This window comes from Emydura macquarii, unplaced genomic scaffold, assembly GCF_026122565.2.
Source record: "Emydura macquarii macquarii isolate MOO-44397 ecotype Brisbane River unplaced genomic scaffold, CSIRO-AGI_Emac_v2 contig_3128, whole genome shotgun sequence".
Taxonomy (NCBI): domain Eukaryota; kingdom Metazoa; phylum Chordata; order Testudines; family Chelidae; genus Emydura; species Emydura macquarii.
In genome coordinates, this window is record NW_027133265.1 from 2,214,723 (window position 1) to 2,242,427 (window position 27,705).

At 40.3% G+C, this 27,705-nt stretch overlaps 1 protein-coding gene across 1 annotated transcript in view; it reads left to right on the plus strand.

Annotated features, from left to right (window-relative positions):
- Nucleotides 1-5,613: 5,613 nt before the first annotated feature.
- NFXL1 (nuclear transcription factor, X-box binding like 1) overlaps nucleotides 5,614-27,705 on the plus strand; it is a 97,374-nt gene continuing 75,282 nt past the window's right edge. The window contains exons 1-10 of the mRNA XM_067531207.1: nucleotides 5,614-6,239; nucleotides 7,318-7,482; nucleotides 8,904-9,013; nucleotides 11,754-11,887; nucleotides 21,955-22,133; nucleotides 22,360-22,521; nucleotides 22,681-22,781; nucleotides 23,488-23,602; nucleotides 24,033-24,157; nucleotides 26,104-26,226. Coding sequence (XP_067387308.1) covers nucleotides 6,053-6,239; nucleotides 7,318-7,482; nucleotides 8,904-9,013; nucleotides 11,754-11,887; nucleotides 21,955-22,133; nucleotides 22,360-22,521; nucleotides 22,681-22,781; nucleotides 23,488-23,602; nucleotides 24,033-24,157; nucleotides 26,104-26,226 — 1,401 coding nt within the window. The 5' untranslated portion in view covers nucleotides 5,614-6,052. The remainder of the gene's footprint in view (nucleotides 6,240-7,317; nucleotides 7,483-8,903; nucleotides 9,014-11,753; nucleotides 11,888-21,954; nucleotides 22,134-22,359; nucleotides 22,522-22,680; nucleotides 22,782-23,487; nucleotides 23,603-24,032; nucleotides 24,158-26,103; nucleotides 26,227-27,705) is intronic.

The window sequence follows — 27,705 nt, forward strand, 5'->3', positions numbered from 1 at the left end:
TTTAAGGGAACTTAAATTCATAACTCTGCTGCACACTAAAATCATGCTCTCAACAGAGACACCGTGGTTTTATGGCTTATTACAGTAATTGTAACCTATTAATCCTCCTTTAGTCCTCCTTTAGTTCTATGACAGTAGAGGTGTTAATTGCCCACTTCATTTTAAGTGGTTCTTTGCATTGTGTTAACCCTTTATGTTTAACAAGCTGTTCTACCATGTATTTAGCTGTATGACACTCTAGTTATCTTCTGCAGACTTGAAAAGCAGCTCTGACACACCTGAAATCATGTCTCTTCCACCAACAGAAGTTGGTCTAATAAAAGATATTACTACACCAACCGTAATTTTGGCATTTCCTAACATATTAGTGCTTGGCTTGGAAACATTAACATTATTTTACTATTTCTCTTTTTTTATGTAGTTTATTATTTATATTGCTACAGCACTTACAGGATCATGTGCTATTTTGCGAGGCACTGCACAAGCTTTTAAGAAACAGATGATCCCTGCCCTCAATGGCGTACTCTAAGAGTCTAAGTCATTGTTTCTTAACCTGGGGTTTTAGAGGGGTCGCAAGTGCAGAGCTGGTATTGGGGGTGGCAAGAAAGGCAATTGCCTGGAGCCACAGGGGCGCCATGAAACTAAGTTACATGCCTCAGCCCCGTGGGGGTGGGACTCAGGCTTCAGGGGTACAGTAGTTTGGAAAGGTTAAGAACCACTTAAGTAATGAAACTCAAGATTTCAAGGATATGAGATGTTGCCTATAATAAGGCAACTTGTGTTCCAATGGTTAACAACATGAAGCAGCTGCCAGATATCATTGTTGTGGTTTTTTGTTTTAGTGAATAAAAGTTCAGATCTATTGTCATAACCACAATTTTTAGCTTGTTTTATTGGCCCATTAGGCTGTGACATCAGTAATGGCCACTAAATGCCACAGTTGTTACATGAACAAGTTTTCTTGACAATAGAATTCTTGAACCAAAAATCATTGAATGCCAAACAAAATGCTGCATTTCTAATAGAAACATCAAACCAAATGCTGGTGAACTTCAGACAGACAGAAGTTTTATAACATTAAATATTGACTTTAACAAGCATGTATTTGCTAAAAGAAAACTATGTTTAAAGTTTTCTTCAGACAAAGTAAATACTTTGAAATATTTGATGGTGCAACTCCAATAATAAACAATTTGGAAGAATTTTAATATCTGTCAACATTTAAAAAATGTTTTAAGTTACATGTTGAAGACACTAACACATTTAAATAATGTCGCATTTTTTGAACATCTTAAATCCCTTGATCCTGCAAAAATTTAAGTGCATGTATAACATTACTTCCGTGCGTAGTTCTGCTAAAGTCAATGGGACCTCTTACGAATCAAGTTGCGCACAAGCTTCAGTATTTGCAGGATCAGAACTTAGCAATTAGGGTTCTAGTTTGGTCCATTATAGACACAGATCCTCTTATATTCAAATGTGGTTTGGATTTCAAAGACCGCTGCAAAATTGTTTTCTTTCAGAATCCTACTCCCAAGAATTTACCATTAACACTGTAGCAACTGTCAAGACAACACAAATGTATACACATATGGTAAGGAAGTCTTGTGTATTGAATAGATTAAACCTATATGACATATGGAATAAATATCTAAAGTATTGCAACAACTTTTAAGAACTTGTCATTGAAGTAAATCCCATCGATCACAAAACAGGAATTGAATATTTGTAAAGTAAAAATCTTCTGATACATTCTTACAGTGAAGTTGCTGAGTATGCATGGTGGTTGATAATTTAATCTCATAATAGACTAATTATTATTTAAGTAACATGTTAATATCAAAGCCATGTAGAATTAAAGGGGTAAAATAGCTGAAATAATGAATTATTGTTTTCCCTTAAGTGATGTTATAAATAATTATATTTATTTCAAATTTTAACATTTAACATTTTCAGTGCTGGGTTAAAAATTCTGACAGTTCTTTTACTGTAACTGACAAAGATTGCATTGTGTATTCAGTTTCTATCTAGATTGCAATCTACTCTGTTTAAACTTAACAGTTCAGTATGGCCCTTCTTTTCTAACCATGAGGACTCAGCAAAACAGCACATCCTGACTTAGTGGCCTTACATTAGGATTTTTCTTCTGACCTCTTCACACAAGTCCTGAATCACTCTAGTAAGCAGTTTTGATTCTTTTACTTAGGGCTTGTCTATACGGAGACTTGGGGCATGTCTACACAGACCCCAGTTCAAGCTATGAGCAGGTAAATAACAGTGAGCACCAAAGTACTATGCTTTAACTCCCCCGTGTGGAGGCTGTGGGCACAAACAAAAGATTCCTCATTCGCTTTAATGTATTCCTATCTGAAGAGGATTACAAAAATTATAACTAATTTTCATACTTATTTGTGGGGCATTCCTATTTTAACAATCCTTCCAACGGATATAAAACCCCCCCAAACAGCAATGCTTTTCCCCCAACTTCCCCTCTTTATAGATAAGGGTACATTTATTGCCCCAACAAGAATTAACTACACATGTATGTAATATCTTTATGAGGGAATTTCTTTCAAGAAAAGTCAATATTAGAAAAGTAAATACACATTAACACTGAAGATTCAAGCACACTTACCAACCAAAGACATCTACTACTATTTACTTGCCAAGGGGTTATAAATCTACTTTGCTGATTGTAGAAAACTAAAAAGAAGAATCCAGTCAGGCCTCTTTACAAGATGATCTTTTGTTAGTCATAAAAACTCAAAGTACATTAAAAACAACAACAAATGAATATTATATATTATGCACACAGAGTTCTAGCATTCTTGATCCTATATTACAAGGTTTGAAAATCTTATGAAGTTTAATTTATAAAGTGTATTTAAAAAAATTTAATAGTGCCTGCTAATTTGCACTGACTCAAAGATGTAGTATGAATGACTGAATTTTGAAAACCAAACAGGTAAAAGAGCAATAAAAAAGGAAAAATAATAAATCTCAATATAATTGGAACATTATTTTGCAAACTGTAGTTTAGACTCAATTACTTACTAAACACAAACAAAAATAACCAAACACTGTTAAATTACAGTTGAGCTTCCTACATGCAATAACAAATTATTAAATATAACTATGCCCCAGAGCTGTGATAATTTCTCTTGCCTTCCTCCATATCTGAAATTCCTCTTATTTAACTTCTATTGGTGCAGCATTAAAGGATTGAGTGAAGCATGAGTAGAGAGAGAAATTCTGCAGTTGCGTGTGTCACAGTTTGGGGAACTGCACCTGTACTTCACCTCTATGGTCTAGCAAGGGCACCCACTCTAGGCTTCTGCCATCCAGCCATTGCCTCTTGGGTGGAGACACATGTCTCTTCCACTTCTGACCAGAGTCTTTCCAGGCTGCACAGCTCTCTAAGAATTCAAGCAGCAAGGCAGACTACATAAATGGCCAGCATCTGCAGTTTGCTTTCTCTTGAGAGACTAACAACAGAATAATTGCCAACAGTTATAAGTTACCACATAGTTCTTTCTAAGCAAGTACATTTATTTTTAAGGTATAAAGCATCACAGAGGAAACATATTAAAAACAGTAAAGGAATTTACATACATGCTTACCAGAGATCATCCCAACTCCAAAATGGCTCTGGCACCTACTGAATCCCACATCTGAAGTTCCCTCCCTCATCCTAAGGGGGGAGCCACCAAGCCCAGGGCTCAGATATGGGCTGTGGAAGGTAAGCAGTCTTTCAAAATCCACACAGGGGTTTTCCTGTAGTTCCAAGTTCATATCACCTTCTGCTCAGAAAAGGATTCTTGTGAAAACTTTAATTCATCCTTTATACAGGTTTGGGGTCTTTGATCTGGAGTTTCCAAGGGCAAATAATTTGCAGACAGTGTTTTTTTTCTCCTCAAGGCCTAGCTTCAAAAGGACTCCCAAGAACCTCCTAGGAAACCCACTTCACCTGTATTGTCCCAAACAATTCTCTGAAATTCATAACACTTCTCAGAGATTGCATTAATCATGACTTCTTCCTAAAGAAGTTCCATACAATTCCACAATAACAAACACGTTACTTAAAAGCATTTTTCATACTATGAACTCCTTAAACTTAATTCAATAAAGTTTCACTTAATTCAATGTTTGTCCGGAATATGCAAGGCATTGCCATAACTGTCACAGCATAGTCCCCATAAGAGTTCAGACCAGCACCTCACTGCTTCACCATTCTGCAGACACATGGCACTAAAGTGCTTCCCCATATCTGAAGTAAAGAACAACTAATGTAAAATAAGAATCAAGATTTATTTTTAAGTATCACCATTCCAGGATTTTCTTTATTATACAAAGTTAGGCCCTGACGCTGCAAAGATTTCTGCACATGTTTACTTTACGCCCTGTGAGCAGTCCCACTGATATCAGTAGGACTATCACAGTGTATAAAGTTAACTTTGTGCTTAAGTTTTTGTAAGACTGAGGCCTTGCACATTAGTTTCAAAGTACAGCATCCTCTATTATTATTCAAACATATACTTTAGGTCAGATTACATGCTTCCTTATTAACCTCTTTTGAACACAGGCACCATACAAGGACATTTCTTAATACACAAGACAGGCAGTCACCTTGCAAAGCACAGATCAGGAGCTACTCAAAGACGACAGGTACCAGCCGCTACAGACAACTGCAGATGCAAATGGCACTTGAAATCAGAATCTCAACAGCTGGGGAAACTGTGGCTAGCATGATCAGAGAAGGGAACTGGACCAGACCTAGCAAGTGAGCCAGAAACTATCATTTCGCCAGCAGCCTTCACAAAGGAATCATCAGCAAGATAGAGAAGGTGGGCACCTAGCTGGACCCCCACCTATAGCCAGGTTTGAGTGTCACAGCTGCCCCTTTCCACTATATGAGACCAAACCCAAACAGCAGGCTCACCCCCCCCCCCCGAGCCAAGTCCAACCTTCCTAATTTGGTTTATGCCTGGGAAGGTTGCAACAGATGCTATGAGCCCCTTCCCCATGCTGCGGGGATTAGGACAAAGGAGGATGTGACTGTATCTATTGCCATATTGATGAGGGCCATAGAAAAGTTAATAAATAAATATTTGTTAATCGCTTATGCTTAACAAGTTGTTCCACCCTGTGGGCTAAAGCACAGGACTCAGGCAGTGGCAGAGCCAGGTATTGCAGTGATGGGGCGGGGTCACTGTAGTTCCAATTTCAATTATACCTATTGGTTTGCTAATTTCACCTCATCACGCCTATTAACGTCCCCCAGCACTGAGAGGCGCGAGCCCTCCCGTGTTTGGACCCAGCTCCCCGCGCGAGCCTTCCTAGGACTCGTAGGGCCACTCCCTCAGTTTGCCCCGGTCTGACGGAGGGAGTCGGGACTCGGCGGCGCGGCAAAGCCAAATCTGAGCGAGCGACGGACGCTGCAACGTCACTGTGCCAGGCGCAGTCCCCGCCTTGTTCCGCACCCGGCAGCCCCTGAGGAGGACGTGACGTCACATCAGTAGCCAGACCAGAGGGGGTGGGAAGGGCGCTATTACAGCCCAGCCCAGCCCAGCCCAGCCCAGCCCAGGAGAGACAAACCCTCCAACTGTAGCCGCGTAGAACCTAAGACGCGTCACTATCACGTCACCTTCCCCTTCCCTCCACAGAAGGCAGCCGAGGGGCGGGCATCTGACCATGCGCACAGCCTCCTACAAGGAGGATCACATGACCGTACGCCCGGTGCATCCTGGGTGTTGTAGTCCCGTGTGTAGAGTCACCAAGGCAAGAAGATGAATCGCTTCTGCTTTTGCGCTCCCGAGCTGACGAGCCTTTTGCTCGACTTCCGTGCGCGCAGGAGCTGCTGGGAGTTGTAGTTCCGGTGCTGCTAGAGAACGCTACGTCTCATACCTGGTCCTCCCTGTAACTCTGTCCTGCGCCGTCTCGCCTCCCGTGCTGCTGCCTCGGTGTCGGCGGGGGAGTCCGGCCCGGGCGGCCCCGGGAGCTGGGCGGACAGGGGGGCCGTTCACGGCTTGGCGCCTCTCACTTGGGCAGAGGGATGGAGGCGGCGTGGCGCCAGGCCGGCCGGGGCAGGGGCAGAGCCCGGGCCGGGGGCTTGGCTGGAAACGGTCTCTGTGCCCGCAGGGGAACTGCAGGCGGCGCCGCCCGGCCCGGGCCCGGCCGCGGGAGAGGAGGGGGCGCCACCTGCACGCCGCTTAGCTGTAGCAGCTCTCTGGCAGCCAGTGGTGAGTATCCCACCCCGCGGGGAGGCCCAGCCGGAGGCCGGGCTGGGATCTCCGCCAGCCTCCACAGGGCGTCCTGCCCCGCCACTGGAGCGAGCCGCTGGCGGCCCCAGATTAGGGGACAGTAGCGGCAGGTTGGGGCCAGCGCAGATGGGCTTCGTTAACGGGGGGAGGGTAGCCTGGAGCCCCAGCCGCGGAAGCCACAGATACCCGACAGCACAGGGCTGGGCGATGGGGTCGGAAGGCCTGGGTTAATTCCCAGCTGTGCCAACGTGTCCCTTGCCCACGCTGGTGAGCCCTCCCTCGCCTGAGTGGTGTTGTCAAAGCAATGGTTTAGGAAAATGATGTTTGCAGTAGGATTCTTAATGAATGTAAGTGGAGCAAGATTGCATTGATCAAAGCCATTAGTCTCTCTTCAAAGGGAGAAGTGAGACTTTTCAGTAGAGTCCTAATTGCTGACACTGTCTCCCTCTACATAGAACCCAGTAGTCTAAGAAATTGTCTGTTAAAATGACAAAAGTGGAGGGTATGTTGTCAAATGAAGTGCTGGTGTGGGTCCATGACTGCAGTAACGAAATGCTGGACAGGTGGGAGAGTCCCAGAAGTCACAATTGTAAAAGTAGTAAAAACTGTTAAATGTACCTCCAAAGTTTCAGCAAAGTAGCACAGATGCCCTGTTGCAAACTGCTTGTGAAATTTTATGTGCCTGACCCAATGAAAAGGAATACTGGGTTAGTATTAGTGCCTTTGGTAAAGCAGCAGTATGTACTGTCCAGCCAGCATTCTTTGTTAGGATATGTCTGTTTGGTTAGAGTAATATTTCTTCCAAAATGGTGATACTGGTCCATCAAATCCAATTAACTGGTACTACTCCCAAAGCTGTGAACATTCATGTTGATGCACAGTAAGAAAAAAAAGCCATGTTTACTTATGTTGCATTAGAAACACAATAAAATGCTCAATTGGCTATAAGGAGAGAATAGCTATTGAGAATATTAAGTTTAAAAAAAAACCTAGAAAGACAGTTTAAATTCTGCAAGACTCTCATACAGCATTAATATTAATGTATTCTTTTATACAGAATTATCTTCGCAGAAGAAATTTGATGAAATTAAGAAGGCTAATCAAGCAGCAGCAAAAAAGTTTGAAGACCAGTTTAGTTCCTCTTCTGAAGAAGATGAAGATATTGAAGGAAAACATGGAAAGATATTGGCCAAAACATTCACAACCTATACTAATCAAACTGGTAAAATATTGTAATATGTTGACTTCTCTACTTGTAGTATTAAAAAAAAAATTAGCAGCATTGCATATATATCTATATTTATTGCACTACTATCTATATATTTAATAATTAGAGGGAGATTACAATATCAGAATAAGTTATGTTTTTAACATATGACTAAGTACTTAATTATATTTAATTTTCTGTAGTGTTCAATATTGGTAGAAGATTTGTCAGTCTCTGTTGCTACCGGATGAGCTGTACTGTCTAGCCTGTTTCTGTCACCCCATAGTTATAAACATGCCAGGCTGTTTTCTTTTCACTACGTGAATATTTTCTTCTTCTTTTTTATACACAGAACATAACACTGGTATTATGCAGCAGAAGTTTTCAGTGTAGCCTCCCTCCTTAGCACAGCACTGAGCTTCCCTTTTGAGCGTGCCCCTGTTCCTTTTGCTTATATTCTCCCAATGACATCATTAGCCCAATAATTACCATCCAGATGCTCAGCAAACAATGTTTAATTGCTTACAGCTGAGCCTGTCGCTGTCATCATGCTGCAGCAGTGTCAGTGATCAGGGTGCTGCTGCATATGCCACTTGTACAGCAGGCCAGCTAGTTCAGGAGAGAGGCTGGCTGACTGATTAGGCAAAGAGGGAAGAACAGTCTCTGCTTTGCAAAATAAGGCTTCAGCAGTGTTTGGTTATTTTAAAGGAGAATAAATGCCTACCTGTACCCCAATATCTTATGCTGAATTGTTATAGCCCTGCAGTTTGGGTAATCTGATCCTGTACATGGGCGACCTAGCATCTGGACCTTTTCCATTCTTCATTTCCTACATGCCTACATTTATATTTTTGTTTGGTGGGGCAAGGGAGATGTGATGGTAGTGGTGAAGAGCTTGTGAAAATTGAAGGAGAGGGGATGACAGGAATAACAGGGCAGAACTAGTCAGAAAGGGCTGTGTTTGGGCTAGTAGGGCATGGATAGGTAGTAAAGGGGGAGAGGGAGGTGTGCCACCGGAGGCAGAAGTTGGTGAGTGGAGCTGGGAGTAGCAATTGTATACTTGGCACCACTTGATGGGAGGGGGTAAGATGTGATGCTGGTGGGATGCTGGTGGGCTGTAGGATTTAGCCATTCAGTCCCAACAAATGAAATGAAACCATAACTAAATCCCTGTGCACCTGCTAACTAATATACATGAATGCATGCTGGATGAACAGACTTGGAATCTTGATTAGTGTGTGATTATTTTTTCTTTTCCTCTTCTAAGCTCCATGAAACACTAGCATGACATTTTCTTTGACTTTCACTTGGAAATAATGTTCCGCACTTGATTATCTTTAAATGTCAGTGCTTATCTTTGAGTATCCAGAGATATAAATAGAGGCTCAAACACTGTTGATGGCCTTACAAGAAGATTTTGTTTTTGTGTATTAAAGATGGAGATGCAAGTGAACTAGAACGTACAAGACAATATGTGAATGAAGCATTTCAGTCTGGGGCCCTGACATGTTTAATTTGTATTGCTTCAGTTAAGAGAAACCAAGCAGTAAGTATTTTACAATAGTCTTCAAGGTACTAACAGCTAAATTGCTTTATTATCAATACCTATCAAGCAAGTGTGTTCATAGTTAATATTTAACTTGTCTGATTCACTGAAGTGTTGAGGATATTAATATGAAAGTGCTATGAGTGCTAAATACTACATAAAAATACTTTACTTTTCAGCTGTCATGTTTGTCAAAGCTAGTGCATATATAACTTGAAATTGTAGTTTTTAATTTTGGCTTCTCTGTTCTGAGGTGCCTGTCAAACTTGTGGTCATGGTATAATATATGAGTAAGCTTCACAGAATTTGATTTTTATTTTATGATGATTTTGACAGATTATATGAATGTTTGCTTATTTTTAACTATTTACATTTTCACAGTTGTAGGAAATTGGGGGATCAGACAATTACTTCTTGAGATTAAAAAAGGAAAAGCTTTAAAATTGTCAATATCATGTCAAAATATACAAAGTAAATAGCTTTAAATGAAAACTGAGTTTTCGGGAGGTATTTTTCTTAAATCTGTAAATTTTGATTACTATCTAGGGAAATATATTTTTATTGGAAACTGACATTGAAATTTATTAATAAAGATCACATTTTTAAAGTTTAAAAAGTCATAGATAGAAAAGTAGCAGCAATACGGTATACACTCAAAAGGATACAGTCATTAAACCTTGATTAAGGTGTTGTTACAATCACCAATAAGGGAGTATTACAGTTGAATCATATAGTAAGGGGAACCAAAATAAACTTCTTTATTACAGAGTGGATCAATAAGGTACAATGAGAGAAATATGTAGTAGTTTGCTTGTCTGGGTATTCACAGCTGCATGGTTGAGTAAATATAGCCAAAATGGACCCGCCCTCTTCCTTCTTCTCCCCTCCGCCCCTTTTTTTGTTTCATGCAACTACATTTTTCCATGACCCATAGTATCTCAAGCCAAATCCCACTCCTACTGAAGTCAGTAATTCAGTCGGAATATGATTGGGCCCATAATACTTTACTATAGTAAATACTGTAAGGGGAAACAGAATGGCTATGCCTTTAGTTTGCAATAACAAATCTGGCTGCAAAGAGGGAATGTGCAGAAAAACATTATTTTTAATGATGAATATTTTAATTTTTTATTTGTCCGGCGATAGTTGACATCACTTACCAGTAGACCTAAAATCATTTGGAAACCTGAATGAAAGTTTTGGTTTTGATTTATTTGTTTATTTTTTTATTATTAACACATTCTTTACTCATCTTGGATGCTTAACAATTTTTTTCCATTAAGAGTATTTTAATTCAGCTTCAGTAAACTTCTCAACTGTTTTATAAACTTTTGTTTTGGAAATTAGCTGATGAGTTATTAGTAACTTTCTTAGTGGTTCTGGAAGAAGACACTTTTGACTTCGAGTCTGTCAGAAGATTGGAAATGTTTTCTCTCTTGCCTTTCATTGGCTAAATGTAAAAGAACTTGCTTCCATTTTAAAGGGTCCAGAAAAACAAGGAAATTCAGACTTAAATTTTCAGCTGTGTTTCACTTACCCCATTAAGTCTAGTTCCTGAACACACTGAGTTATTTTTAAGGGGTTGTCTATACAGCTCATGGCATGAGCCTTCCATTCTGGGATGACAGACTCAGGCTTGGGCTCATGCTGCTGCATTAAAAATACCATTGCAGTTCAGGCTCTCAAGCCTAAAGAGGGGATGGACTTCAGCCGTAGAACTCCAGCCCAAGCCACAATCTCAAAGTGCTGTGTACATAGCTATTTTTAGCACAGTAGCGGGAGCCTGAGTGTGTTGACCTTTGATGCGAGGCTTTCTGCAATGGGCTGTGTAGACATACTCTAAAAGGCCTCACACCATAACTTAAATGTCCTTACTTGCAAGTTTGTAGTCTGGGTGAAACAGCCTTACGTTCCTTGTGCATTGTATGCATGCATAACTACTTATGTTTGTACACAGACCTTGATTCATGTCTATGCACTGGAGGGTATATTTGCCTAAACTGGTTGTATTTTTATAGATTTTACCTATAATATTGTTTTGAGAACTTTAATAGTAATCTTTCAAATATTTCTGATAATATGAATGTATTCACCATTCAGGTGTTTTCATAACTGTTCTTCTCCTGTTACTAGTTGTTTCCTTTAGACAAAGAGTGATCCCTCACAATTCATCTTTTAGTGAAATCATAAAGCTGCATTTGTTGTATTTCACTTGATTCTCAGCCACAGGCTGATGTCTTGAGCATACAGTTATGACTTTGCTTCAGGATCAGCAAAGAGAAATACAGCTGGGACCAAGAACACAAAACTGCAGTAATGGCAAGGGGAGCAAATAAGGATACTGGCCAAATAATGAAAGTTTCCTACATACCCTGTTTAAAAGAGTCACTAAATTAAAATTGACACTTCTGCATGAATCCTTGACTTACTAATGTTGCATATAACACCTAAGATTAGAGAGGGAAAAATATGTATTAGTATTTCTTTTGTATAATTAGGCCCACATAAGCGACAGGAAAAACTTACACAGCAATAGAAGAGAGAACGTTTACAACAGTATGAAAATGTAATAGTAAAATCATCAAAACCAGAGGTGAATACAGGGATATGTGTAATATATTACACATATCTTTGACAAGATTTAAAATTGGTATCCCTTTAGACACTATTTTTTCCCCATTCATTTAATCAGAAGCAAACCTAATAGACCCTAGTCACTTCTTTTATACTTATCTTTTAGGTCTGGAGCTGTTCTGGATGTTTCTGTATATTTCACATGCCATGTATCCAAAAGTGGGCTAAGGACAGCCTTTTTCTTATATCTTCTCCCTTGACTGACGACGATTTTGGGAAGAAAGATTATCCATGGCCTTGGTAAGCTTTTCATGTTACATTTACAAAGATGCGTGGTTTGAGGACTAAATGAGAACTGGAGTCACTTTAAAAAGTAACAGTATTTGTAGCTGAAAAATAGAAATCATGTACTCCAAACTTGCTTCACATTGTTCTGTGAATTTGTTTGATGTTCACACTGGCACAGTTTGTGTTGAAAAAAATCAGTGCATTGAAATTTTAACATGAAGACAGTACCTTGACTTAGATAGATATATCTATATATCTATCTCTCATGTTTTTCTCTCGATTAAAATGTTTACCCATCAACTTTAAAATCTTTCCCATCACCACCATCAATAAACCTAATAAAAATGAGTCTGGATATGATAAATTCTAGAGATGGTTATCCTGTGTTGGCAAAGGATTGCAGTCCAGGCTTGGATTTACATGTGCATGTTAAATATAAAACTTCTTGCCTGGCAACCAACTCAGCTGCTGTGCAGGCAGACAGTGCTTTGTCCACTACAAATTAGTGTTTCTTAACTCTATTTTCAAGTTAGGGTCATTTTCCATAGGGTTCTTTCACTGACATTTTTTACTTGTTCTAGTACAGATCTTTTGCCTTTAAAAGTTTGATAAAATTCTGCTTGATAGAATTTTATTTCCTCATTTTATAAGAATAAGAGGGAACGAGAGTTTGTCATGCTCTAAAACATATTTTAGACACAAAACTTCCGTTATATTTAGTGCTCAATTGTATGTGAGTATGTTCAAGTGCCCATAGCTCATTGAAGAGGAACTCCCTTTCTGGTGACACAGAACATGGTATCAGAGACAGAGGTCGCCTCACTTCTTGACTGGATCTGCCCCATTCCACAGGAATTGCTGGCACCTCCAGATGTCCAAGGCCCTAGCCCCCACAGGCTCCAGAACTCTTGAGCCTTGGTAAAAGACTTCTCTAACTGGCTGGGGGTATTTTTTCCAGGTTACAGGGGAAGTAAGTCAGCCCCTGCCACTTTCAGACCCTTAACACCCCCTTCCCCCAAATGCACTGTACAAAAAATGTTTAATGCAGAGTTAGGGCTGCCTAGTGCTGCTTTGCATTGCTTCTGCTTTGCAGAACATCAGAGGATGGCTAAATATAAATCTCCTGAAACCCAGGAAATGCAGAATTAAAGTAATGCCACCCATACATGTCAATCTTAACTCTACCCACTTTGAATGACACCTCATCTCACTCCTGATAGACATGATTCTCAAGATTGCAAAATGCTTTGAGATCTGATGAAAAGCGCTATTAATTCTCAGCACAGTGGGAATAGGTCCATGAATACTCTAATAGAAACAGTTGCATAGCCTCTTCACTAAAGCAAATTGTGTTTGGGTCTAGCTTAGTGAATGCCAGTTAGCTGTGCCTGGCCTACCCTCGACCACTTTCCATACTCAGGAGAGAGAAACCTTCACTTATATCAAGTACTTTACTGTGGTGCTCTGTCATGTATGCTACCAGGCTGCTAAAAATCCCCTTGGCAGGAATACATCATTCTAGTTCTCTGTTTGGACAACTTACGTAACTTTGTGCAGAAAAAAGGGATCCTCAATCCCTTGAGGCACAGAAGTCCCTCTCCATATCTGTCTGCATCATCTTCGGCAATTGCTGCATCTAATTCCTCCACCATTTGGTACAGCTACATCTAATGTATTGAAAGGCATTTGGAGTGCATGCTCATAAATAATGGAATACAATCCTTTTGGGACACAAAAGAGAAATGGAACTGTTTCTTAGTAATTTTTTATGTCTGTTTATTATGGACCAACCTGTGCAGAGCCATAATTAGCAATTTCCAGCTCTATGGAGGGCAGAGTTAAGGTTGCTTGAAGGGGATTATGTGGGATGCATTACATTAATTCTTTATTTCCTGGTTTTCAAACATTTAAATTTTTTATCTTAGCTCTGCGTTTTCTGGTTTTTAGAGGCTTGAGTTTAGCCCCCTTCCACCTGGAAGGGTATGAGGCAACACTTAGCAACCTTAAGTGTATTACCTAAGCCCTCATCTACACTTACCGGGCGATTTGGCGGCAGTCGACGGTAGTCATGCAAGCTACTCTGCGTAGCTTGCTTGCGTAACTCCCGTCGACTGCTGTGCTTCCCTTCTGCATGGCATCTTCACTGCACTGCGCCGACAGGAACCGCATTCCCATCGATGCAGTGCTACGCCACTTGAGGAGGTGGTTTTACTGCGTCGACTTCTGGATCGACTGAGCAGTTCTTCACTGACTGCTTAGTCAATCCAGATAGGTCGATTTGATGGCGGCGACTTTGCCGCCGTCAGTGTAGACATACCCTAAGTCTTGTGAATTAACTTGTTTTAAATTCAGACTTGACATATGCATAACTGCCAGTGAAAAGTGCTGGGAGCTGCTGGGGGTATGCATGGAAATTAGTTGAAAAACAATTATGCTTAAGTGGAAATAATGTACTATCAAAAAGAGTAGTACATTACCTGTCAGGTATATCCAGTATAAATATTCTGTATACACATTTAAATAAATGTACAATAGTTGCAGTTATTCAGCTGCATAATTCAGTATATGTGAAAGCTTTCACATTTGTGTGTGCAGTTACCTACTATATTAGCTTTTTGAACCAAAGAACAGCTGTTTTTATTAAGATGTAAAACCTTATGGCTGAAAAGTGACATTTAGAAAAGTCAGGAAATTCAGTTATCACTTGACCATGGTGAACCATTACCATTAACAGTTTTCCACAATAGTTCATAAGTGATTGAACAGTTACAGTTAGTTGTTATGGAAAAATAAGTTTGAATGACATGGCTTTTGTGCTAGTAAAACATCAGTCTTGGGGCAAGTCTACACTACAAAATTAAGTCAACCTAAGTTACACTGATGTACAACCGCCACAGTAATTAAATCACTTTTGCGTGTCCACACTATGCTCCTCGTGTCAGTGGTGTGCATTCTCACTACCAGCGCTTGCATCAATACAGAGCGCATTGCACCATGGGTTACTATCCACTGGGCAACTTGCTCAAGATTTTTTGGGGAGGGTTTGCAGTGCCTCATGGAGCAAATGAGTCTTGCGGTGGTGACTGGGAATGTGATTTCAATGTTCCATGATGCAGTTTTCTCTATTCCATAATTTTATCTGCATCCCATAATGTTGGCACCTCTTTTCAAAAACCCTCTAAACCCATCCATCCGCCATATGTGTGAGAAGCATGGATCCTGCACAGCTTTGCACTATTGCGAAGAGCCTTGCGAGCACGGCGTGCCTGATCCTGTAGTATTTGCAAAGCTACCAGAGGAGCCACAGGGAACATGACGATTCCTTGGAGGCTAGATTGCTATGGGACATAGAAAGAAACAATTGAGAGTTGTTGGCAGCACTCGTGGAGCAGCTGCAGATGGTGGAGCACTGATTCTGGGTGTGAGAAACAAGCACCGAATGATGGAATCACATCTTTATGCAACATATGGGATGATGAACAATGGCTGTAGAACTTTGGGATGTGCAAGGCCATGTTTCTGGATGTGTGTGCGTAGCTTGCCCCAGTCCTCTGGCACAGACACACCAAAATGAGATCTGCACTGACAGTGGAGAAGTGAGTGGCGATCGCTGTGTGGAAGCTTGCAACTAGGGATGTAAATGGCTAAACGTTTAAACATCTGCTTACCATTTAAACAGGGTGGGAGGGAGCTGGAGCTGGGTTTGAGCGAGAGCTGCCCAGCTATGGCTCTGCATGTGCGGGGGGAGCTGTGCTGGACTCCGCGCCTCCCTGTGAGCAAGAGCTGCTCAGCTGTGGCTCTGCATGTGGGGAGGAAGTGGGGAGCTGTAGCTAGGCGGCTGTTGCTTGGCAGTGAGGGGCTGAGCACAGCTGGCTCCTCTCTGGGAGTTTAACCATTTAAACAGTCTATTTTTAGAACTTTGAAATGGATTGTTAATTAAAGGAATTTTTACATCCCCATTTGCAATGTCAGATTGCTATCAATCAGTCTGAAATCAATTTGGAGTTGGGAAATCTGTTGTGTGTGTTGCTGTGATGTAAGAGATGTAAGCAGGGGCATTAATCGCATCCTGATACAAAGGACTGTGAGTGTATGCAAGTGCAGGACATAGTGGATGGTTTTGCAACAGTGGGGTTCCTGAACTGCAGTGGGGTGAAAGGTGGCTCACATAGCCCTATTTTGGCACCAGATCACCTTGCCCACAGTACATTAACAGAAAGGGCAACTTTTCTATGGTATTGCAAGTGGGATGTTTTATTGACATCCATGTGGGCTGGTCAGGGAAGGTGCATGATGCACGCATCTTTAACAACACAAGCCTGTTAAGAAAGCTGCAAGCAGTGACTTTATTTCCAGACTAGAGGATTATCATTGAGGATGCTGAAATGCCGAAAGTGCTCCTGGGAGACCCAGTCCCTACCCCCGTCCTTCCATGGCTCATGAAGCTGTACACCTGCTATCTTGACAGCACAAGGAGTGCTTTGACTACAGGCTCAGCAGGTGCAGAATGACAATTGAATGTGGTGTCAGCTGCTTTAAGGGCTACTGTCACTGTCTACTCATGAGATTAGACCTCACTGAAAAAAATCGCAATGGTTATAGCTGCCTGCTGTGTGCTTCATAATATCTGTGAAGCAAAGAGGAAAAAGTTTCCACCAGGGTGGAGGGCAGAGATGGAACAGCTGCCTGCTGATTTTGAGCAGCCAGACACCAGGGCTGTAGAAGAACTCAGTAGGGAGCTCTACTACTCAGGGAAGCTTTGAAAGACCATTTTAATAGTGAGCCACAGTCATGTGTGTTGCTGTGGTGTGCTCTGCCTGGCGTTGTTTTGCATCTCTATATGAACCATGTAATGAGCAGGGCTGGATTAATGCAGGGGCTTTAGAGGCTGCAGCCCAGGGCCTCGGGCTAAGGGGTGCCCCAAAAAAATAAATCCGGGCTGCTGGTGAATCGCCTGTTTGGGGAGGCTAGCCCCTGGCCCTGCCCCTTCCACCCTAAGCCACACCCCTTCCACCCCTCTCCCGTCAAGCCCTGGCCCGCCCTGGGTGGCCCAAGCACCAGCCAATTTGGCCAGGTGGCCTCAGTGCCGGAGCACCCCCCAGAGCCTGTGCCCCAGCGCTGCCTCACCCCAACCTACCCTGGCTGTTACATGCCCCAGTGGCCCCCCCTCCTCCACTGCCAGAGTGCCCTAGCCCCAGGCACGAACCCAACCTGGCCTGGGGCTCACCAGTCCGCTCCAGCCCCTGGAGTGCTGCCAGCCCATGCCGCGCCTCAGCTCTGCCTCACCCCCAGGCTGGCTGGTCTGTCTCAGGCCTGGCCCGAGCGCTCCCTCCCAGCCCCCAGAGCACTGCTGGCTCACGCCGTGCCACAGCGCCAGCCTGCCCCGTCCCTGGAGTGTCTTCGGCCCAACCGCCAGCCTGCACTGTACCACAGCGCTGGCCCACTTTGTCCCCAGGCTGCCTAGTTTGCCCCAGGCTGGCCTGAGTGCTCTCAGCCCGCAGAGCACTGCTGCGCCTCCGGCAGCCTGTAAAGGGCCCCACAAAATCTAAAAGCCCTGGATTCACAGGAGTGTTAATCCAGCCCTGGTAATGAATGCTGTGTGCAGTAATATAAGGTTGCAAATGCACCCTATTGCTGTTATCTGTGAATGATGTCAGCCCCAGCCAGCATATGTTGTGAATTAATAAAGATGAATTAAGTTGCCATAAATAGACTTTTGTTCCAAACATGGGGGTGGGGGGTTGGAGTCGGTCGTTCCTTCCCCTCTGGCTCAGAGGGAGGTCACACCGCTACACTATCTCACAGTCTGTTGAAGGGGGAATTAGCATATGAGCAGCAGCTGCTGATGGAATTCCATATTTCAGTCCAAATGTTGACATTAAACAGTGGTGATCCATCAGCAAGGTAAAATGTCTGCCATACAGTTAGATATGGAACTAGAATTCTGTAGATAATGCTGAGAGCTTCTCGCTCCAGTTGCACATAGTTCTTCTCAGGGGTGGTGAGTGTTCTTGAACTAAAGGCAATTGCTTACTCTCTTCCATGAGGAAAAATGTGAAAAAGATCGACCCATTCCACATAATGAGACATCATAAACCAGTTGCAGTGGTAGTAAGGCATCAAAATGTTTAAACTAATGTCAGCAGTTTCTTTTGGTTCCGTAAATGCACAATCACATTCTTTAGTCCATTTCCTTTTTTTTTCTTGTAGCAATTCATGTAAAGGTGCCATACACTGTCGCCACATTAGCCAGAAATTTATCATAATAGTTAAGCAGTCCTAAGAATGAGGGTAAGTGTGGTGGTCTTTGGCGGTGGCACTTGAATAATAGCCTTTTCTTTCTCTGGAGATTTCCTTAAGCCCCTGGCATCAATTACACATCCAAGGTATTCAACTTATGATTGGAAAAACTCACTTTTGTCTCAACGTTCTTTCAGTTCATGGTCTTCCAAATGTTGCCAGACAGCATCCAGATTTTGTAGATGATCCTCTTGATCTTTTCCTGTAACAAGGATGTTGTCCAAACAGCATTGAACTCCATTCAATCCCTTCAAAGTCTCATCTGTAGCTTTCTGGAACAGGGTAGGTGCTGATGTGATGCTGAAAGACAATGTGTTGTAGCAAAATAAGCTTTTTTATGTGTTGAGATATTTGTGAGATGCCAGATTGCTCTCCATTTTTAGGTATGCATTTTGCAAATCCAATTTACTGAAAGACTGTCCTCTGCTAAGAGTTGCAAACAAATCTTCAATAGGAGGTAGTGGCTACTGGTTTCCACATAAAATTTGATTGTGTCACTTTGAAATCTCCACAAATTTGGATAGAGCCATCCTTCTTGATCACGGGTACAATGGGTATAGGCCACTGACTGTGTGAAACTGGTCCACATCAGCTTCCACAAGACGCTTCAGAGCATAAGGCACAGCTCTGGGCTTGCCATGTTGCCATGTCTCTCAGATTTAACAGTGACTTTCATTAACAGGTAGGTCATCTGCCCAAGGCCTTTTTCAAAAACTTTGGATTGTCTGTACATATTTCTTGAAGTTCTTGAGGTGTTTCATAATAGCCTTGATCTTGATGCAATTCACTTTGAGTTTCCCAAGCCAAATTCTGCCACATAATCGTGGATCTTTTCCTTCAGTCATATGCAAGGGTAAAACAACTAGTTGAACTTTCACCTGGATTCTTCCTTTTGGAGCTAACTTTTCTTCTGTTAAGTCTTAAACCTTTTGAAACAACGGCTCCAGTATCAATCTCCATATTTGTAGGATCCAGGGTATAACCCAGGAGCCAGCTCTTATACCAACTTCTGATAACATGTGCAAGTCTAGGACCTGAGGAGCATCACTAGATCTTTGTCTTTTTCCACATTATGAATTTCCCACTTCCATCTTTTCTTAGATTCAGTCTTCATAGGTCTCTTCGTGGATGGATTACTCTGTTGGTTGTTGCCGTGAACTTTGTGGCAGGTCAATGTGTCCTTTCTTCTTGCACTTCCTGCAAATGACCTGATGTGCCCAGCAATTCTCAGCCTACATAGTTTGCACACAATGGCCACACAAAAATTCTTTACTTCTGGTGGTCCTGTGAGGGGTTCACCCTAAATTTCAGAGAATCTTTCTCTGCAACTTCAATGGCAATTGCTATCTCCACAGCTTTTTTGAATGCTTACACTGATACAGTAAGCAACTTCTTTTGGATCTGATCATTGCATAATCCAGAGACAAAATTGGTTTCACAAGGCATCACTTACTGTTTTTCCATACTGACGGTGCTTTGATAACATTTTTTAGAGCAGCAACGAACTGTGCTACTGGCTTTCCACTTTCTTGATGGAACAAATATTGTTTTGCTATCATTGATGGGGCAGGAAAAAATGTTGTTGCAATGATTGTGGCATTTCTGGGCATAATTGGAGACAAAAGGTCACAACAGTCTGTTTGTCATTACCATCAACAAGGTTGAAACTCGTCCATCTAAAATGGGATTGTAAACTACAAATTGCTCAGATTGTTCAAGATACACCACTCATGGTTCACGGTTTTTGTCTAATTCACCAACATTGCCCATAAAAGTTGTCATTTCTCTTCTCTCCTATAGGACTTTGTGCTCTCCTGGACATCTTCCTTCCTCGGGGAAACTTTTTATTGTTATTTGCCTTTTGTTGTTGTTTGTCCGTTTCCCCCCCCCCCCTTTTTTTCCCCCTTGGGCACTGTGTATGTGCACTGAATGCTCTTGCAATAGAAGACCCTCATTGCCATTGTTCTAGTTAGACTGAGTAATGAAGGAGCAAGACACGGGAAGTTGATTTTAAACACAGCTGTCTGCTGTGAAGACTTTCATTATTCTGGTAGCAAACAGGAACAAACAGAAGTGAGGCTCTGCTCTGAGTACAGAGTGCCTAACCATTTAAAGAGGCAGGATATTAAATATACCATTTGGAAACTGTGGGAGAAACAAGCAAGATGGTAATCAGAATTACATGATTTTAGTGGTCTTACACCACCGGTTACATTTATTTGTAGCCTTTATGGGTTGTGAAATTTGTACCTTAAAATTGTCATTGGTCCCTAAGTCTACTGATACTTTTCAAGGACTGACTATAGCAAGTCCCAGCTGTCAGGTTAGTGTAACTTGAAATCTCTTCTAGACCTATATTTTTAATATGTTAGCATCACTATGTTTTGTTTTGAATATCTTAGGAGTTTAGTCTAGTGAGAGTTCCTGGTTTTTAATGTCCTGTGCTTGGTCTTTGTGCAGAGGGAGTAATAATTCTGTTAAATGTACTCTTTTGGAATAAAATTGTATTATTTTGATATTACTCAAGGTGTAAAATATAATATTAAATGTTTGCTACACTAAATGCTCTCAAGTTTACACTTGTTCATGGAAAAGCTATTGTGAAGTTGGGGGCCTGAGGAATTTGTCCTAGTGAGCTTGTGTATTTAAAAACTAATAGGTAGCAGTCACCCTGGTGTGTTATAAATTTAACCATATCATCATTAACTAGAAGAGTTGCAAAAAAAGCAGGGTGGATTGATTTTTTTTTTTTTTTTTAAATCATCAAGTGGAAAGCCTCAGTTTGAATAATTGATTTTAATCAGCTTTTCTATTTGTACATCAGTTATTTTCTAAAGAGAGGTGCATTCTCATTGGTTGACATAACCATTAAAGCATGTTGATGTTACAATTAAGTAAAGCTTTTACACTAAATTTTGTACACCTTTTTGCTGCCTAGGAAGGTACATTATAACTGTGTGCATTTTTTTAAGCATTTATATAGCTTAGTATTTTCAGATTCTTAATTGTGCATTTTAGTATGTTAGAAAATGGTGAATGACTTATTGCTTTATTAACTTTTGGCTCATGATTTGTGTCAGGTTGCAGTAGGGTGGTTACTGGAATTTTAATTAAACACAACAGCATATAACATTTATTTTTATTAAACAAAACCTTAAATATTTTGGATACAGATACTTTTTATCAAAACATATATCATATTTACAACTAAATGATTTATTAAAGGACCAGAGTGATTAATTATAATCAGTAAATTAAAATGATTATTTCTGATCAGCCCGGAAAGATTTTCAAGTATGCCTAAGTGAAAGTGACTGGACTGTAAGTTCTTACTCGCCTAAGTTTCTTGAAAATGAGACAGGCTCCTAAGTTACTTAGGCTGACCTGTTGTGCCATATTTATAAAGCTTGACCTCAGAAGTTAGATGTTTTTTCTCTGGTTCTTTTTTTATATAGAAAAGCAGCTTTTAACTCAAAGTTTCTAATAGAGGCATATTTGTTTTATTTAAATGTTTTAAGAGATTATAAATTTAGGCCTTAACATATTTTGTATTAAATGTAGATTTCTTTTAAACAGTTTTATATTTTAAAAGAAAAATTATTATTTAAATAAAAAATAAAACAATTTAACTAAAAAATCATTTTTGACTTATTTTTTTTTAAATCATAGATTTTTGTTTGCCCTAGGGAAAAAAAGCTGTATGTCATTGATACCACCTGTGCTGCTTTGCCAAATCAAATTAGTAAAACTGTTCCTTTCTCTTTTCTTTCCGCTGTCAGTCCAAAATGTAGGTTCGAGTACAAACGATCTGAAACTCCCACTAGGTACTATTGCTACTGTGGGAAAGTAGAGGATCCAGAGTTGGACCCATGGCTGGTACCTCACTCATGTGGCCAAGTATGTGAGAGGGAATTTAAACCTCCGTGTGGACATAAATGCTTATTGCTCTGTCACCCAGGTAAATCCTTTACATGCTATTGATTATGTTAATTGTTCACAATTAGTTATGAAAACGGTCATATTTAAAATCAGTTATGACTGTGGACTTAAAACTTTGATATATAGGAGAAAGCAAATATTTGTGGGAAGTTGGGTTATTAAAAGCTGTTGATAAGTAAAAGTTATTGAACAGTTGAGCCAGTGATGAAATGTTAATTTTATTGTTTCCTTTTAACTGTTCTCAGGTCCCTGTCCTCCTTGCCCGAAGATGGTCACAACAGCCTGTTACTGTAAGAAGGCTAAACCAGTGCCACGAAGGTGCAGTACCAAAGAATGGTCATGTCAGCTGCCATGTGGTCGAAAACTGCCGTGTGGACAGCACAATTGTGAGAACCCTTGTCACCCAGGTAGACCTGATTTCTGAAACAATTTAGAATAATAGTTTTGCATCAATTATTAAGAGTTGAAGCTTGCCTGTATGAACTACTTAAAAAGAAAAAAAATGATTGTAATTCTTCTCCCTCTGTCACCACACTATTAAATCTGTATTTATAACTTATTTTTAGGAAATTGTCAGCCTTGCCCACGAGTCAGTAAACAAAGGTGTGTCTGTGGTAGACAAATAGCAGAAAGACTTTGTGCATCTCCATTTTGGCAATGTGAGCAGGTATGTTTCAGAAGTCCTTTTTTGTGTTGTTGTTATCTTAAAGAAAATGGGCTACTTACTACACTGGAAAATTGAAAAATGTTACCTGTTGAGTTTTTATTTGATTTTTTTTAAAGGTATGTATTCTCTCTCTCTCACACACTCACACACACACACCCACCCACCCCCCGTCATTGGAAGATGGATACATTAAATGGGTACAGTTCACTCCTGACATTAGTATTCAGAGATTTGTTGACTATGTTGGAATTCTGCTTGTTTATGACAGTAGTAAACTTTACTTTGAGTCCCTGTTGTTTTGAGTAACTTTTAGACTCTTTTGGGAGTAAAATCTCTGTTGCCATCTAAACAAGTATGAAACACAGCTTAGTGTGTGTTGGAGAGCTTCACTTATTTACTGGTAGCAACTATGACCATATGAAAATTGAATCAATTTTCTAGGAATGATTCAATATTTGTGGCTCAGTCCTAGAACTGAGGCTGTAGACTGAGAAGAATGTAAAAATCTTAAATCGAAGGAAAGTAAAACATGAGCACTCTCAATAGACCTCACAGAACCTCTGATTTTAATTTGGAGCTTAAGTATACTTTCAAAACTCAGGAAAAATCTCCCTCATCCTTCACAATCCAATTGGGTTTTGTGTCCTTTTGTCTTGTTAAATCACTCATTGTTAGGTGTTGTAGTTTTGTTTGTTTTTTCTTTAAGGTGTGTGGGAGAACTTTGCCTTGTGGTAATCACACATGTGAACAAATTTGTCACCCTGGTCCCTGTGGAGTATGTCCTCGATCTGGGAAAAGGCCCTGTCCATGTGAGAAATCAAGTAAGGATTTTTTTCTAACTATGTCATTTGAAGCACATCTATTTGCTGTAATAGGCTTCAAATATTCAAATATGCCTCAAGTAGTATGAATTTATAGGAGAATGGTGTAGTTCAGTTTTACAATTTTTTTTACAGTAGTGGGTGTCAGAGACTTATTTCTGCAGTGTTGTTACTTAGCAGATTACAATAAACAATGAAAGCTGCAAGTTTTATATAACTTTCTTGCTTGATTCGTTACAAGTTTTATATAATTGACTTAATTTAACTATGATTTTATGATTGAGATGCTAACTCAATTCAATATCTTTGTATAATTTCCATAGAGTTTCTTTAAAAATGAGAGGGTGAATTGGGAAAATACAGATCAAATTGTCAACTGCAGATGCATCTGTGTGTTTTCTTTAGTACACTTCTTTTTTCTTTTATCTAGCTTTTTTTTTGCCTTGTACGGAAGATGTACCTACTTGTGGAGATAGTTGTGACAAAGTTCTTGAATGTGGAATCCATAGGTGTTCGCAGCGTTGTCATCGAGGTCCCTGTGAAATTTGTAGGCAGGTTAGTTTTAATCTATTCCAAGCATACAGCTTTTAAATACTTTCTTACTCTAAGGAAGGTTTCTGCCTCCTAAGAAGCTGGCATATCTGTCACTAAAAGCACCCATCTAAGGCCAGATTCTCTGTGTAAATGTGTTCAGAAAAATGCAGTACATGTGTCTGGTATCTAACCAATTACTAAAGACTATATACATGTTTGAACTGGTGGTAGCTGAGCAAACTTAACAGGAAGTCCTGTATGGGTAATGCATATCTTCAACCGTAGCACTATGAATAGGCTAATAACATTGTTAAAGTATTGCTGACAACTGTTTTTAGGCCAAAAATTAAAATATGTGGGCAGCAAAAAGGCTTTATTAAATTTAATGATTTTTGTAAGTTTTCAGTGTTGAGTTCTTTTTAAGCCTTCCCTGGCATGGCATTAACCCAAATAACATTATTTCAGGACATGAAAATCAGAAGTCAAGCTGATTTCTTATTTATAAAGTTGAAGTTTAGTTAAATGTGAAAAACAAACTGTATAAACGGCAAAGATTAATACAGTGAATTTTTTTTAAAAAATAGGTATTTGTCATGTTAACTAAACGCTTTACCTATTACTGTTTATGAGAGGAAGGACTCCTCTTATCCAGTGGTTAGGGCATTGGCCTGGTTCCTGGGAGACACAGGTTCAGTTCCCTGCTCCACCACAGACTTTGGGCAAGTCACTTAGTCTTTCTGCCTCAATTCCCCATCTATAAACTGAGGATAACAGTACTACCCTGGAGGATTGTGAGGCTGAATATATGAAAAGATTGTGAGGTGCTCAGATACTATGGTAATGGAGGCTATATAAGTACCTAAGATGAATGTTCAGTGTCTCTTTTATATTTGGTACAATTTGGAGATCTGTTGTTCCCTTCTGAATACTAGAGATAATGTTGGTTTGAAAACACATTATGGGAATTTGGAAGGTTTCCCTCCAATTTGTCAAAGAAGGCATGCTTTCCCAACAACTGTCCTGTCTATGATAAGACCAGCTGGACATGGCCCACTGAGAACCAGTCGATGTTGCTTCTGGTCTAGCAGTAGCACATCAGTTGAGGGCATCTCAAGGCATTAATTTACTGTCCCTTGATCTGTGTGCAGCACTACAGCTTGGGGAGCATGGAAGTGAGCTGTGTATTGAGCTCAGTGCCACAGTTCCAGGCATGGCATTTTGCTGCAACTAGAGACCACGAATCTCGCATTATATTTTTAAAGAATATTTAGTTCTGGCTTTTAGTCATAGACGATTATTTAGAACTGGATTCCTTGAATTAAGCTTAAAAGATATAGCATCAGAAAAGAATCTGTTGGGATAGTGTCCTCTTTTTTGCGTACTGGGGTGGGAGGGAGTTATTCCAATTACTGTTTTATTTCTCTAAAAGAAATTGTCATCTTTGTGGCCTTTCACAACTCTGCCTCTTCCTACTTGTTCATTCTTTTTGTACTGCTCTTCTGTGTTCTTCACTCTGCCAGTAATGACCACCTTATTTGCTCATTAGTCAGCATTTCAAACATCTTCCACTCTGTCCTCTATGGATGAAATGCTCTCTCAACTGATCTGTAAGATTGCTCCCCTATCCTCCTTCAGTTATTGCCTCCAGATAGTTTCCCACAGGCATTGTAGCTGAGATTATCTAACGTATGGTAGTTGGAAAGAGGGAAATAAAGCTTGCTTATTTAATTTATACATAAACTGTGAGTATATTTATCCCCTTTCCTCACACCTTCAATGAGTCACTTGTCTTTTTGGGTTGTGAGCTATGCAGAGCAGGAAGAGGGTCACCATATATTTATATAGTGCCTGACACAATAGGGTCTCTGGATAATACTGTAATATAAGTTAGTCTGTTTCCCTTACAGTTCTTAGTAGAAAACTGTTTAGCTTCCACCTGTAATGTATCGTTATTTTCCCCCCACCAGGAAGTTGAAAAGCAGTGTCGTTGTGGAAAGCATACTAAACGCATGCCATGCCATAAACCGTATCTGTGTGAGACAAAGTGTGCTAAAATTCGTGATTGCCAGAAGCATCAATGTAAGAGAAAAGTGAGTGTTAAAATGTATACTAACAATACACTTACATAGCAATAATTAAAGTTCTAAATTTGGCTCTGCTTTATCAGTTTTTGATTCAACATTATATTCTTGTTGCACAGCTGTAGAAGTTTGCCTTTATCATACATCTGTTTTGTTACATACCAACTTGCAATGTACCAGACATCTTGGTATTAACAATACATAACTTCACTGTAGAAATTGTCACGGGAAACTGGAGTCTTTTACAGCTGTGTAGGAGTTTTGGGGACATTTTCTATCCACAAAGGTGTGGAAAGCAATTTGGGTATGTACAATCCAGGAGGTAGTTGACACTTCTTGTACTGTGGAGGGTTTGCATCTCTTGTTTTTCTTCCTTTTAGGCAGGGTTGGCAGTCACTCAAAATTTTGTAAGGGACTCAGTCTTAGATTGTGAGTTACCTTAGATAACAGCCATCAGCTGTGCACCCTAATATTTGCCACTACAACCAACCACGATAGATTAGAACATCCGTGGCTTCTGCTAATTATTTTAGTAGCAAAATATTTAGACTTCACATTTTAAATTCATTAAATTTCAGAATCCCCATCAATTGAACTGAATAGGGCAGTTGACATCTTTCAGAGCTATTGTATTTTGGGAATACAACATTGCATCAACATAATTTTTTATTCACATTTGGAAGGCTGTCTTGCAGCTATCAGGGCTAGCTAATTAATAAATAAATGCTCAGAATCTGCAGCATATAAGGTAGATTCTGTCTCAAATTCCAGAGCTGAAGAATATAGGTTGCTATAGCTTTGCTGCTGTATATGTATATTTTGATGTTAACTATCACCGTTTTTCCACTGTAGCTTTCCCCTTCTATTTCAAAGTATTTTCTTGAAGGTTTGAATTGGCAATGAAGTTGTTTGTTCAAAAGTCTCAGAACACCCAAAGCCTTTGCACAAAGTGTCTTTTGTTGATCTGAAGGGCTAATCAGTTGGCCAGTTCCCCTGATTGTAGAGGGTACCTAGTGGGTTTTGCAGCTCTGTCAGCTTTAAAGGAGCTATTTGTCAATTAGATCAGCTTTGGCTTTCATTGGGAGTGACGTGCCTAACTACGCCTTTCGACCTTGAAAATCTCCCTAAATGTTGTTGTTAATCTTTTGTTGTTGTCCCCTAAAGTCCCCTTCCATATTAAAGAACAGGGCAACAGTCTATCCCAGCTTCATTCCTTTTGTTAACATAAAGAAAAGCTCGTGTCTGAATGAATGAGCCATGTGTGTGTGAAAATGTATAGTACACTCAATGATTTTTCTTTTGTACTGTATCTTAGCTCTTCTGTATAATGTTGTTAGGTACAGAACATGTTAAATTCGTTTCCAAGGTGCTGCTGTCCTTATAGTTTTTAATTTGGGTAGGCTTTGTACATGTTACTAATAATAATGTCTAAGATCATTCAGAGAATTTTATTTGTAGAGAATTAGCATGATACAATAAAAAAGTCTA